An 11,800-nucleotide genomic window follows, 5' to 3' on the forward strand; every position below is an offset into this window, starting at 1 on the left:
TCTCAGTAAGGGATACACTCTTATATTATCAGGACATAATATAAATGTACTACAGTAACATATCAAGAAAAAAAAGACAAGAAAAACAGTATGCAAAATAATAATAATAATAAAAATAAATCTATGGAAGCCCATCTCCACCAATGTGATGAAAAAAAATCATGTAAGTCGTTATAATTACAAACTTTCTTAAAATAATGAGATATCTAAAAAAAAAAATGAGATAGCATCTAAAAATAATGAGTTAGTATCTCAAAAATAATAGTACTTCAAAATAATGAGAAACTTTCTTAAAACAATAAGAAGCTTTCTCAGAATAATAGTAGGCCTATCTCAAAATAATGAACTACGTTGACAGGATCGTCATCGGTATAGCTTGGAGCCTGATTCAACTGCCAATCTCTCACAGTTGAATCGTCTGTCTGAAAATGTATGAAACAAATGATCATTCTATTCGGGCTATATGGGGGTGCTGAATGTCTGATTTTATATAGAATGGCTTGTTTTTTCCCAATAAATCATGATAGCCTATTTTGGTATGAATTTCAGCCTATTAATAATACTGATAACAATTAAGTAAGGGTACTCATGTGAACACAAATCAGACGTACTGGCCAATTTCAGGCACTGATTTTGAGAAAGTTTCTCATTCTAATGACTTACAGGATATTTTTTTCATCACATTGGCGGAAATGGGCTTCCATACTTACCATATTCCAGAGGATATTTGCATAGCATTACATTTACGATGTTGTTTTTTCCTCGTGCAGTCACATGTCAACACACGTCACAGCTTTGTAGTTCGTAGTTGACTGTGCAGCCATTTTGGGGAGGCTGTGGATCGGCGAGTTTGTGTGCCATTATCAGCTGCCTAAAAACACACAAAGAAACCAAACGGACAAACGTTGGACGACACGCCGTCAAATATGGGCCCGCCGGGAGACAGAACACGCCACATGTCGACTGAAAGAACGGAGGATTTCAGCTGGATTGTCGATTTATCTTGACATGGCATGCAGCAGGGCGAGTCGGAGGTTGTGACGACTGAAGAAAAGAAGAGAAAGAAAACAAGCGCAGCAAACACCTCGAAACTTCAGCCGTGAATAGGGGAGATTTGTTTAGCTAACGTTTATTTCGCAACTCAGCGTTTGTCGTTGGTTGGCTATTGATTCCCTAGCGGATTTTTGTCAATAAAGTTAGTGACAAGACACGACTGAAGCACATTCACCTAGCTAAAATGCTGAGCACAAGAATAACCAGTTAGTCAGCCAAACCTGCAGGTCTCTTGACTCTCACAGCACTGGCAGTCACATTGAACCTGGCGAGAAAATGTAAACGCGTAGAAAGATGACTGTACGCTAGCTAGCCAACCACACATAGGCCTCATTTAAGCCAATCAGTCAGAAGATAAGATGTAGCTATATCGTTGGTTCACTACTAGTTAGTGTTGGAAGTGAATGCCCAGATTAGCTTGCTAGCTCACCTTAGCTAGTGTGCTAAAAATACGCCCACATCATGACTATCAGCAGTGGCAGCACCGCAGGCCGTGGGCCAAATGAATGGCAGTAAAAGTCAAGGAAATGTCAAGTTACTTTCGCAGTAGTCTTCGATGTTACCCGGGGCCAATATCTCCTGGCATCTGTATTTGCCTGCCATGTTCGTTTGTATCCCCGATCCGCCTGTAACACGCATTTAACGCAGTCTCTACAGAGAAACAAACAAAAAACGATAGCAATGGATGAGGGACTTTGAAATGACCCCAATAATAGAGTATTTGTCTGCTTGCTAGTCTCTGTAGTCCTCAACTTCAATAGCAAAAATATACTGCAGGTATGGGTTTTTACAGTAGCAGCTGTTTCTGTTGATTTCAGTAACATTCTCAGAAGAAAAGTTAGTCACATTTGAGTTGCTCTTTCATTTAAATCTCTGTTGTAAACCCATGTCGATGGCAGGTTGAAAAAAGCTCATTTGGCTTAAAAGTCATGTCTTAAAACATGGATTCCTGAACAAGTAATAAGGAGATGTAGTCTTAGCTTGTTGACCATTCCCCTCCTCAACGCTGCCCTTTTACACAAATTAAAAATGACGTAGTTTTGTTTCCGATTTGTTGACCTTCTCAGTTGGTAGTTAGTGGGTATTTTACAGATCTAGCCTTTGAGTCGTTTGATGCGTTGTTTCTGCAAAGGGTAGCTAGCTCCATCCTTTATCCAACGTATAAATACAAAAGTAGAGTGTAGCCAAAATATTCTGTACAAGAAGACCCTACCATCAAAATCTAACCATGGGGGACCCAACTTCACGAAGAAATCAAACAAGAAATCGACTACGAGCTCAACTTCGGAAGAAAAGGGAATCTTTGGCTGATCAGTTTGACTTCAAGATTTATATAGCCTTCGTTTTCAAAGAAAAGGTTTGTCAGTAAAATGGAAAAATACAGTAATTCTCAACACAATCTTAAATCACTCGTCTCTCAGACCTTAACTTGAACTTCTCCAGCGCTTCTCATTACACTTTTACATTTCACATTTACACTTGTTCCTTTTTATATGACCACAGGAAAACAATTACTTAAAATGTGTTTGTTTCTGTGTTTTGTAATTACAGAAGAAGAAGTCTGCTCTTTTTGAGGTAGCTGAAGTGGTGCCAGTGATGACCAACAACTATGAAGAAAACATCCTACGAGGTGTGCGAGATTCTAGCTACTCGCTCGAGAGTTCGATAGAACTCCTGCAAAAAGATGTTGTGCAACTGCACGCCCCCAGATATCAGTCAATGCGAAGGGTAAGTAGTGCATCCTTTTTAGGAGGGGTGAAAAAGAAAAAGTCCATTGTGTTTTACATTGTTCTCTCTTCTCACAGGATGTGATAGGCTGCACACAGGAGATGGACTTCATCCTTTGGCCACGCAACGATATTGAGAAGATTGTCTGTCTGCTGTTCTCCAGATGGAAGGGGGCTGAAGATGAACCCTTTAGGCCTGTTCAGGTCAGAACTTGACACCTCGTCATATTACTGGGGCTGTAAATGTTTGAAGCCTTTTTCTTTTAATGAAAATAACCTTGTGCTCATTTGTAATGACTTGATGTTCACAATGTAGACATTTTACATTGTATAGTATAAAAAAATATATTAATTTAATAATTAATTACATTTGTGAATCACACTGCTTTCGTCTGGATGTAACAAAATGTACTGCTTGGCTCACAAGTCTCTCCTCTGATTTACAGGCCAAGTTTGAATTTCATCATGCAGACTACGAGAAGCAGTGCTTGCATGCTTTGGGTCGTAAAGACAAGGCTGGAATGGTCATGAACAACCCAACGCAGTCTGTATTTCTCTTCATGGATAGACAGCACTTACAGGTGAGTCAATCCACTGAAATTATAATGTTGTTACCAATCTGACAAACTGGAACCCCAGATAGCGTCCTAACACACTTCACCACAAATCTTCTCTGTCCACTTTTCCAGACTCCTAAAACCAAGGCCACAGTGTTCAAGTTGTGCAGCCTCTGCCTTTACTTGCCCCAGGACCAGCTGACCTGCTGGGGTGTGGGAGACATCGAGGATCACCTCCGCCCATACATGCCTGATTAAGGCTCCCTGCATCACCCAGCCACATAGGGAAAAGTCTTCCCCCCTCCCTCCATCCTAAGCCTTCAGAAGCAAATTGATGTACTCATCTCCACCCGTTTCCTTTTAAAAGATTTGAACTTGTGCTTGGATCTCTCCTTTTTTGTTACCTACTCAGTCTCCCCTCCCTGACCTGAAGCTGATTTAGTTCCCATCCTTGTTTTTTTTCCCTCACGCTCCCAATGTTCCTTCTCTTCTCTCTTCCATTTTTGGAGTGGTTCCCCCATTTCTTTTTTTAATCCCTCTTCATTCCCTCCTACTCACTCATCCATTTTTGTTCATTTGAACCTGCACGAACATTGATTTTGAGTGGTTGGTTGTTCTCTTGGAGCCGCACTGTCAACAGCACCGGTCATTGAAGGAACTCTTTATGTTGCATCAAAACAGGAACAAACAATACACAGGTCTTCACGGTGGGTCTCAGATGGACATGTTTTATATCCTTGTTGTCATAAGAAAGGATTGCTAAAGCTTGTTTGTAATGGCAATGGGGTTTCTAGAACAACTTTACACAATCTTTTGACCAAGGATAGGTGTGAATAGGTGTTATAATACCTGTATAAGCAAAGAAAACAAGATGAACAATATTTGTCAAATCATATGGTGTAGGTATTGCTTCTTAAAAACCGCCTTAGTTTTTTTGCTGGACTTTGAAAAAAAATGTTTTGCTGTCATTTGCTTTCCTCTGAAACATGCTAGGCAGGCCTTTGCTAAAATCTTGAGTGACTTGAAAGGCATTGTACACAAAGTTGAGACATGTTGGTTAAATGTTGAAGGTCATTGTCACCATTCATGCTCCATATGTTTAAGCTACTGAAATCTGATGTTTTATGTTTTGTTTTATTTGGGATGTGGGTTGCTGATAAACTGAAATGGTGACATACTTAATGTTTAACTTGCCTAACAAAAGTTGCTGAAAGCTAACTGATTTGTTTAATTTGACCTACTAAAATGTTAATTTGCTTCCATGCTCAAATTAAAATTGGGTTTTGCAGGCTTGCTTGTCAAAGAATATAAAGTACATAGCATATAATTTTGCTCCTTGTTGATTCAGTGTGTTCAGTTAAAAGGGTATAAGGTGTGTAACTTCTGGGTTTTTTCTGTTGAATCTCAAATCAATACTGCTGAGCATATCCCAATACAATGCAAATTCTGAAAGCATAACTCTTGTCTTTGTTTTATTGCATGTGCATGAAGCAGTACCATTGATACAATAATTAGGTCAGGATTGACTCTGACCATACAGCTACTGTATCAGTTTTTTCTGTAACTGTTCGACAACAAATATGCAACAGTGGTAACAAATATTTAAGTAACCAGCCGTGACAAGTATTCCCCACTGTTGATTACATTTTTTTTTGTACAGTCAGTTTTGCAAACTACAGGCAAAGGTTAGTTTACATATTCACTCAGTCCCTTGTTTTGACAGTATCGTTACATGATATCTGATTTAGAGAGTTTAGCTGCCGCCAAGGTGTTTAGTGTGTCTCCCTTGTGCTATAAGCTTCCCTGTGGCCTTGTTGGTGAGGTCCACAGTGGCAAACGCCAGCGTCCGTCCTTGCTTCAGAACCTGAGCAGTAATGAGTACATCCTCTCCCATCTTGGCTGCATTCATGTATCTGTAAGACAATGACATTTTGTTTGCCAGTCATTTGTAGTTTATGAAGTTAATCTTCAACCTGACCTTAAAAACACTGAAGGTCAAGGCCTGAAATCAGGACTGTAGGTACTGCTGAAGACATGGAGATCAGGTCCTCTGTATTTTTTCACAGGTTGATCCAGAGGCGATGCAAAGTTTTTTGGTGATCAGCGGGGAATACATTTGAGCTTTTTAAAGTTGACACCGTTAATGGACTCACGTTATGTTCATATCCACACTGACTCCTGGTGCTCCCCTCTCAGTGTACATGATAGCCATGGTGGAGATGACATCGACCAGAGTGGCTGTCAACCCGCCGTGTAGCGTCCCTCCCCGGTTGGTGTGCTCCTCGTCTACCCGCATCTCACACACCACCTTACCTGGGCTGGCAGACAAAACGTCCACCTGAGGGAAACACATAGGTATCTGTGACAATGCAACAAAGCGGACGTTATCCAGCTACGTTAGGTAACTCGTTGAGTTTTAAAGTGCAAGTTGAGTTACAAAGTGTGCTCACAGTAATACATCTTAAAACGGTCAAGAAATGTCGCAGAATGTGTATCTTTACCTTGCTCAGGACTCTGTCGAAGCCTGGATTATCTACCATTGCTCTCATTATTTGTTTTAACGAATTTAAAGACAGCGAAACCATATTTAACATTAGTAAATTGCGACCAATGTCAAACTTCTGTTTACTTCCCACCGGAAACTGTTGTGTTCGATAAATTGTCCGGGCGGAACTTGAAGTCAATCTGCCTATGTCAATCTGCTAGCTAGATGTGTTGTAAGTTCGGTTAAGAAAGTAAACAGCACCACAATAATAACAATATGATGATATTCATTAGTAACTGTACAGGTAACCTAGAGTTGTTAACTTTCAATCATACAAAGTACAGTTTGCTGCTCTGCGATTTGTTGTAACCTAATTAGCAAATTCCCCCGGACGCCTTTCACTGGTACACCTGAGATAACTTGCAGAGAAAAATATTGACTAATGTTTGCATTTAACTCTATTCCCGTGTAACTCTATACGTAAAACTAGTAGCTAGAAAAGATGGCTTCTACATCCGACTTTGACAAACCGTCAGTTTCTAATGTAGAAGAAAACAGAAGTCGCCTCTGCGATGAGTTTGCGGCAGTAACAGGAACTGATAGCGCTGTGGCCCAGTGCTACCTGGCTGAAAATGAGTGGGAAATGGAGGTACAGTAGCTACAACAACTGAGGCCTCTCAGATGTGACATTACCTAGATAGGTTACTGTTGCAGCTAGATGCAGAATGCTACAGCTGGTGGCCAATATGGCAACTTTTTAGTCCAAGTCAACACTGCTGCAGTTTATTTAGCTGATCAGATCAGCCTCTATTAAAGCTTAAAGTGATAAAAAAAATTTTTTTATAAACCTGTTAAGGATGGTACGAAGATTGTCAGGCATCACTTCCCATCACTTGTCTTTCAGAGAGCTTTGAACTCATTCTTTGAGGCTGATTTGGAGAAAGTATTTGAAGAAGATTTCCCAGAGAGTGAAACCAGCACCAAAAAAAAGAAGCAAAAAGATTTCCCAGAGAGTGAAACCAGCCCCCCAAAAAAGAAGCAAAAAGTTGAGAAAAACCCACCAGGAGACTGGTAGGTCTGCTGTCTTTCCTCCTTTGTCACTGTCCAAGTTACTGTGTGTAGTGATATTTAGCCGTGACTCTTTCTTCTTATTGTTGTTAAAGCCAGCCAACATTTAACAACTCCAAATTAAATAACGTCAACGGTCAATGGAACTTTTCCAGTATAGATTTGACTGCAGACAGTCCAGCCTCCACACGCAAACCCTCAGAAGAAGACGACAATAAACTGTCACTGATTTCCTGGAACGTGGATGGACTTGATACAGACAACCTTGGAGAGCGAGCCAGAGGCCTGTGCTCCTTCTTAGTCTTGTAAGCTTGTGTTTATACACTGTTACTCTTTGTTGGCATGACCTGATATTTTATTTGTGGCAGGCAATCCAAACTTCCTAATTAAACTCCGTTGATATCAGAAATGCAGAGCAGTGCCCCATGGAGATGCAATTTCTAAGAGGCAGATCGTAATTGAAAAGTGAATCTTGTCTTTATGTAGATACACTCCTGACGTGGTGTTTCTACAGGAGCTTATTCCACCTTACGTCCAGTACCTGAAGAAACGGGCTGTCAGCTACCTACTCATTGAAGGTACAGTATGCTCAGCAGGTCGTTATAACAGAATAGTTTTTTTTTTACATATCACAGCAGGAAAAGCACTGGTGTAAATGATACAAATTATTATGGCTGAATTCCATTTAGATGCTTAAGTTCTAGGGTCTTGGTATTAGGCATGCTGGCCCACTGTCACACTGTCATGGCTTACTGGGACACCTGGATAAAACAGAGCCATTGTTAATGGTATTAGTAACACCTGTGCTTTTCCTATTATGACAAGGCAAAATTGTTTGCTGTGTAAAAGACCTATGATGTAGGTATTTTCACTGAAAAGTGTCTCTTCTCCTGTTGTAGTGCACTCTTCTTTTTCTATTACCTGACAACTGTCTTCATTGGTACACAGTATGTTGCACTAAACAAAAAAAAGGCCCCACAACTGTATTATACAGAATATTGGATATGCTTTTGCTGAGCTCAGCATCATTAACTATCCCTCCTCTTATCATGTGCTGACCAGGTGGTGAAGATGGTTACTTCACTGGGATGATGCTGAAGAAGTCACGGGTCAAATTCGTGGAGAGCGAGATAATCACTTACCCCAATACTCAAATGATGAGGAATCTGCTTGTAGCTCAGGTTTGTGCACAGATAGTTGTACAAATACTTAATGCCATGTTAAGCTTTCTGTTGTTACAAAGTTGGATTTTTCTCTTTGTAATCAGGTGACTTTCAAAGGCCAGAAGCTGTGTTTGATGACGTCCCACCTCGAGAGCTGTAAAGGCCAAGCAGCGGAGCGGATGAAACAGCTGCGAGTGGTGATGCAGAGGATGAGAGACGCACCTGACGATGTCACCGTCCTGTTTGGAGGGGACACAAACCTGAGGGACACTGAGGTCAGTTGTTTGTCTTTCATCATTATTGACTTAAAAAAATATTATGTGTGACAGCTTAATTCACTTCCCCAGTAAAGTCTGCAACAATGGTGTTTATGCTCACATTTTTGGTTATGAACTTTCCCCATACAAGTAATCACAATTCTTTAAATATGATTGCCCTTTCTGGGCTCTATCTCAGGTTGCCAAAGTGGGTTTGCCCTTCAGTGTCTGCGATGTGTGGGAGCGACTGGGAAAGCAGGAGCACTGCCGCTACACATGGGACACCAAAGCCAACAACAACAAGACTGTTCCTTATGTCAGTCGCTGCCGTTTTGACCGGGTCTACCTCCGCCCGGCTACCAAGGACGGCGTCCAACGCCTGGCCCCCGACCACATGGCCCTGGTGGGGCTGGAGAAGCTGGACTGTGGACGCTTTACTAGTGATCACTGGGGAATTTACTGTAGCTTCTCTGCTGCGTAGAAATGCACAAAACAACCTGAGACATGCCAATTTAAGTTTTGGATCAGCTGGTCTAGTTTGTTTTGTGTGTTTTACAGTCCCACACCATGTCAGTGCTGGGTTCAGAATGCGGAAACATGTTCTCTGTGAAAGGAGATGTTCTGATCTCAGCTGACGTTGGTTACCTGTAAATTTGATGTATTGATTTGATTAGTTTTATCTTCTAATGTGTCTCTGCCCAAGAGTTTTCTTTTTTTGTCTGTAAAATAAATTAATGTCGAAAGCACCAATAAATGTAAAAATGTCAAAGTTTGCAGCACTGTGCGGCTGTAGTATTGGTATCTGACCACTAGAGAGCACCAAAGAGTTGAATTGCAATTGTTAAAAAAAAGTCATATTTTCTGATGGCAGTCAGCATTAACAACAAAAGAAATAAAATCAGTCTGAGTGATTGGTGACTCCAAATTTAACTTCATGTTAACTACTAAATCATTGTAATTTAAGCTAATATAGGTCCATAATGTTTGCCTGCTATGTTATGTAAAATGTCTCCTGTGAAAAAAGCCTATTAGAATGATACTGTATATAACGATTTAATTGCACCTATAATCTACAATTCTGCATCATGACCTCAGTTCTACCCTAAACCAGATGTAACCTTCTCACAGTCTCTGCCAACACACTGTCAAGACGTGTCCCTCTCCTCTCTCCGTAATGCACCCTTCAGATTTGAGAGTGTGTTTTCATGTATGCTCGGTGAGCAGACAGCACAGTTTTTTACAGCCCAGTCACACAGACCAAAGAAGAGCTGACCTTAGGAGAGGACACAGATGTGACTCTTCCCTGGGAGCAGGCGTCATCAGAACAGGCCTCCCTCCCCCGTTTGTCCCCGCTCACTGGTTCCTGATTAGCAAGGACACTTGAGCTAAGTCTGTTTAGCTTTAATGAGTTCACCTATGGCAAAAAAACATAAACTTTAAGAATGAGGTTTATTGTTTTTTTTTCCTTTTCTTGTCATACAAACTCCTACAATTTTTGTTCCTGCCTACTCTGTTGATTGGAGAAAAAAGTAGGTCTGCAAATAATGATTACCTTAATTTTGTAAATATTTTTTTTGTCCCACTTAAAGTCTAAAACCAAATGATATTCAATTTACATTCAACAAAGAAAGGCAGCAAATACTAATATTTGAGAAGCTGAAACCATAATAATTATCAAAATAGTTGCAAATATGTTTTTCTGTTAATCGAAAAATAATTGCAATTGTAGTTTTCAATAAAAGTGGTAGACATTTGTTGATAGTCCAGTATATTGAAATACAACTCATAAGAATAGATTGAGTCAGCATGCATGGCCAGAGATATAGAGGTATACAATAGAAATAAACTGAACATTTGCTACAAGCCAGTGCAGTATGATGAGCAGCAAAGCATTGTCAGAAATCTAAACTTGTTTCTCAGGGTCCTCCAGAGGTGCACTATGTTTGCCCTATTTGTTAACTTAGCAGTTTCCCACTTCAGCAGAGAGGAGAACTGCAGCAGGTCATAGATGGTACAGATGGAAGCAACAGCTGTGTGTCTGCCAGAGGCCTATCAATGTTTCCCTCCTCCACAAATCCATAAACATCCACACCATAAGTTTCCCTCTGGAAGGCTCGTGGACGTATTCCAAGATCATTCCACTCACTTTTTTTCTTTAACAATTTAACTCTGAGATTTAACTCTTTTTTTTTTCAAGCACCACAGATGTATTTTTGGTGCTTTTTTTTTTTTTTTTTCAAAAGAGTAGCCCTCAGTGAGAACTAGGGCTTTCATTTCAGGCACGTCAAAATGAATGTTCTTGGTTTTGTGTGGACGTATCCGTGTGCTGGCGGGGAGGCTCTGGGATGAGGTTTGTCCTTTGAGGCTGGGTTGGATGATGATGGATCAGACACAGATCTGACCCGAGCCAGAAAAGATTGGCGGGTTGTGTGTCAGCTCCTGGTAACGTGGAGAAATAAAATGCAAGAGGAGTCTGGTCTGTTACTGTTTGATTGATAGACTGTGGCTGGGTTCTCTTTGGGGTTTTGTATTTCTGTTGTATTTGGGTTGTGAGTAGATGGCTGTGGGCAACTTTCCCACTGTGCTCCCATGTGTGTGTGTGTGTGTGTGTGGTTACATCGGCACAGCCCTGTTCACAAGATGGATCTATCTGGACCATGTCTGCTAGACACTGTCCACACAAACCCCCACCTCCCCTTGTACAGATAGCTTGTCACAGGCAAGGCAAGGCAAGGGCAAGCGTAAGTGGTGCTCCACACTCGTCACCACCGCCACATCCATCACTGATATCCTTCAAAATTGCTGTGGCAAACTGCCCCAGAAGCCAGCATTATTTCTGGCTGTACAGTGCTGCTGCATATTTGCGGACTGACAGTTATTTAGAGGTTTGCAAGATAAGGGGAAATCTTCTGAGCAAGAACATTTTGTCCTCCATCACTCTCAAAGGGTCGAGGATGAAGCCAGGTAATATTGAGGGACTCATGCTAGGAGTGTGTGTGTGTGTGTGTGTGTGTGTGTGTGTGTGTGTGTGTGTGTGTGTGTGTGTGTGTGTGTGTGTGTGTGTGTGTGTGTGTGTGTGTGTGTGTGTGTGTGTGTGCTCAACAAAACAAAGATAGCATGGAGTTGAAATGTAATCAGCAACGCATTTCTGTGAAAACATTTGCTGAGAAGTCAGAGTTTCCCACTGATATCAGTTACTTTAAGGCTGCTAAAGTCTATCTTAAATAACGACAGTAGTAACGAAGTACAAGTACAGGAATTGACTCACTATTGCATAAGGCATCCTGAGCTGTAAATTATTAGACAATAATTAGAGGAGTGGACTACATACAAAACATTAAAGCAATAGTTTGACATTTTACGCTTACATGCTTTCTGGCAAAGTTAGTTGGTAAGGTTATACGTCTCTCATGTAAATATTACTATCAATGTTTGCTGTAGCCTTATATTTAGCATACATACACGAGAGTTGTATCAATTCAACTTGCTA

The 11,800-nt window shown here is 40.8% G+C and overlaps 3 protein-coding genes across 3 annotated transcripts; 2 read left to right on the plus strand and 1 right to left on the minus strand.

The window, feature by feature from the left end:
• Positions 1-744: 744 nt before the first annotated feature.
• Positions 745-4,795, plus strand: c14h6orf62 (chromosome 14 C6orf62 homolog). Its single transcript, XM_028596711.1, has 5 exons — positions 745-2,410; positions 2,605-2,781; positions 2,859-2,984; positions 3,227-3,361; positions 3,470-4,795. The coding sequence occupies exons 1-5, from the start codon at positions 2,282-2,284 to the stop codon at positions 3,593-3,595; spliced, it is 693 nt and encodes a 230-aa protein (XP_028452512.1). The 5' UTR covers positions 745-2,281; the 3' UTR covers positions 3,596-4,795.
• On the minus strand, positions 4,052-6,444 carry acot13 (acyl-CoA thioesterase 13). The gene is made up of 3 exons (XM_028596712.1): positions 5,839-6,444; positions 5,491-5,675; positions 4,052-5,250 (listed from the first exon to the last, which is right to left on the minus strand). The coding sequence occupies exons 1-3, from the start codon at positions 5,929-5,931 to the stop codon at positions 5,091-5,093; spliced, it is 438 nt and encodes a 145-aa protein (XP_028452513.1). The 5' UTR covers positions 5,932-6,444; the 3' UTR covers positions 4,052-5,090.
• On the plus strand, positions 5,992-9,079 carry tdp2b (tyrosyl-DNA phosphodiesterase 2b). Its single transcript, XM_028596709.1, has 7 exons — positions 5,992-6,471; positions 6,727-6,893; positions 7,046-7,195; positions 7,377-7,468; positions 7,953-8,071; positions 8,158-8,328; positions 8,510-9,079. The coding sequence occupies exons 1-7, from the start codon at positions 6,325-6,327 to the stop codon at positions 8,789-8,791; spliced, it is 1,128 nt and encodes a 375-aa protein (XP_028452510.1). The 5' UTR covers positions 5,992-6,324; the 3' UTR covers positions 8,792-9,079.
• Positions 9,080-11,800: the final 2,721 nt, after the last annotated feature.

The sequence above is a fragment of the Perca flavescens genome, chromosome 14 (assembly GCF_004354835.1).
Source record: "Perca flavescens isolate YP-PL-M2 chromosome 14, PFLA_1.0, whole genome shotgun sequence".
In the NCBI taxonomy this organism is placed as follows: domain Eukaryota; kingdom Metazoa; phylum Chordata; class Actinopteri; order Perciformes; family Percidae; genus Perca; species Perca flavescens.

Excerpts from the sequence above, each read along its gene's own strand:
- c14h6orf62 (XM_028596711.1), top strand. The coding sequence starts at position 2,282 with ATGGGGGACCCAACTTCACGAAGAAATCAAACAAGAAATCGACTACGA. Across the intron at positions 2,411-2,604 it reads CCTTCGTTTTCAAAGAAAAG|AAGAAGAAGTCTGCTCTTTT; the intron begins GTTTGTCAGTAA and ends TTGTAATTACAG. Across the intron at positions 3,362-3,469 it reads TGGATAGACAGCACTTACAG|ACTCCTAAAACCAAGGCCAC; the intron begins GTGAGTCAATCC and ends CCACTTTTCCAG.
- acot13 (XM_028596712.1), bottom strand. The coding sequence starts at position 5,931 with ATGTTAAATATGGTTTCGCTGTCTTTAAATTCGTTAAAACAAATAATG. Across the intron at positions 5,676-5,838 it reads TCGACAGAGTCCTGAGCAAG|GTGGACGTTTTGTCTGCCAG; the intron begins GTAAAGATACAC and ends TGTTTCCCTCAG. Across the intron at positions 5,251-5,490 it reads AGTGTGGATATGAACATAAC|ATACATGAATGCAGCCAAGA; the intron begins GTGAGTCCATTA and ends ATTGTCTTACAG.
- tdp2b (XM_028596709.1), top strand. The coding sequence starts at position 6,325 with ATGGCTTCTACATCCGACTTTGACAAACCGTCAGTTTCTAATGTAGAA. Across the intron at positions 6,894-7,045 it reads AAAAACCCACCAGGAGACTG|TATAGATTTGACTGCAGACA; the intron begins GTAGGTCTGCTG and ends GAACTTTTCCAG. Across the intron at positions 7,196-7,376 it reads CTGTGCTCCTTCTTAGTCTT|ATACACTCCTGACGTGGTGT; the intron begins GTAAGCTTGTGT and ends GTCTTTATGTAG.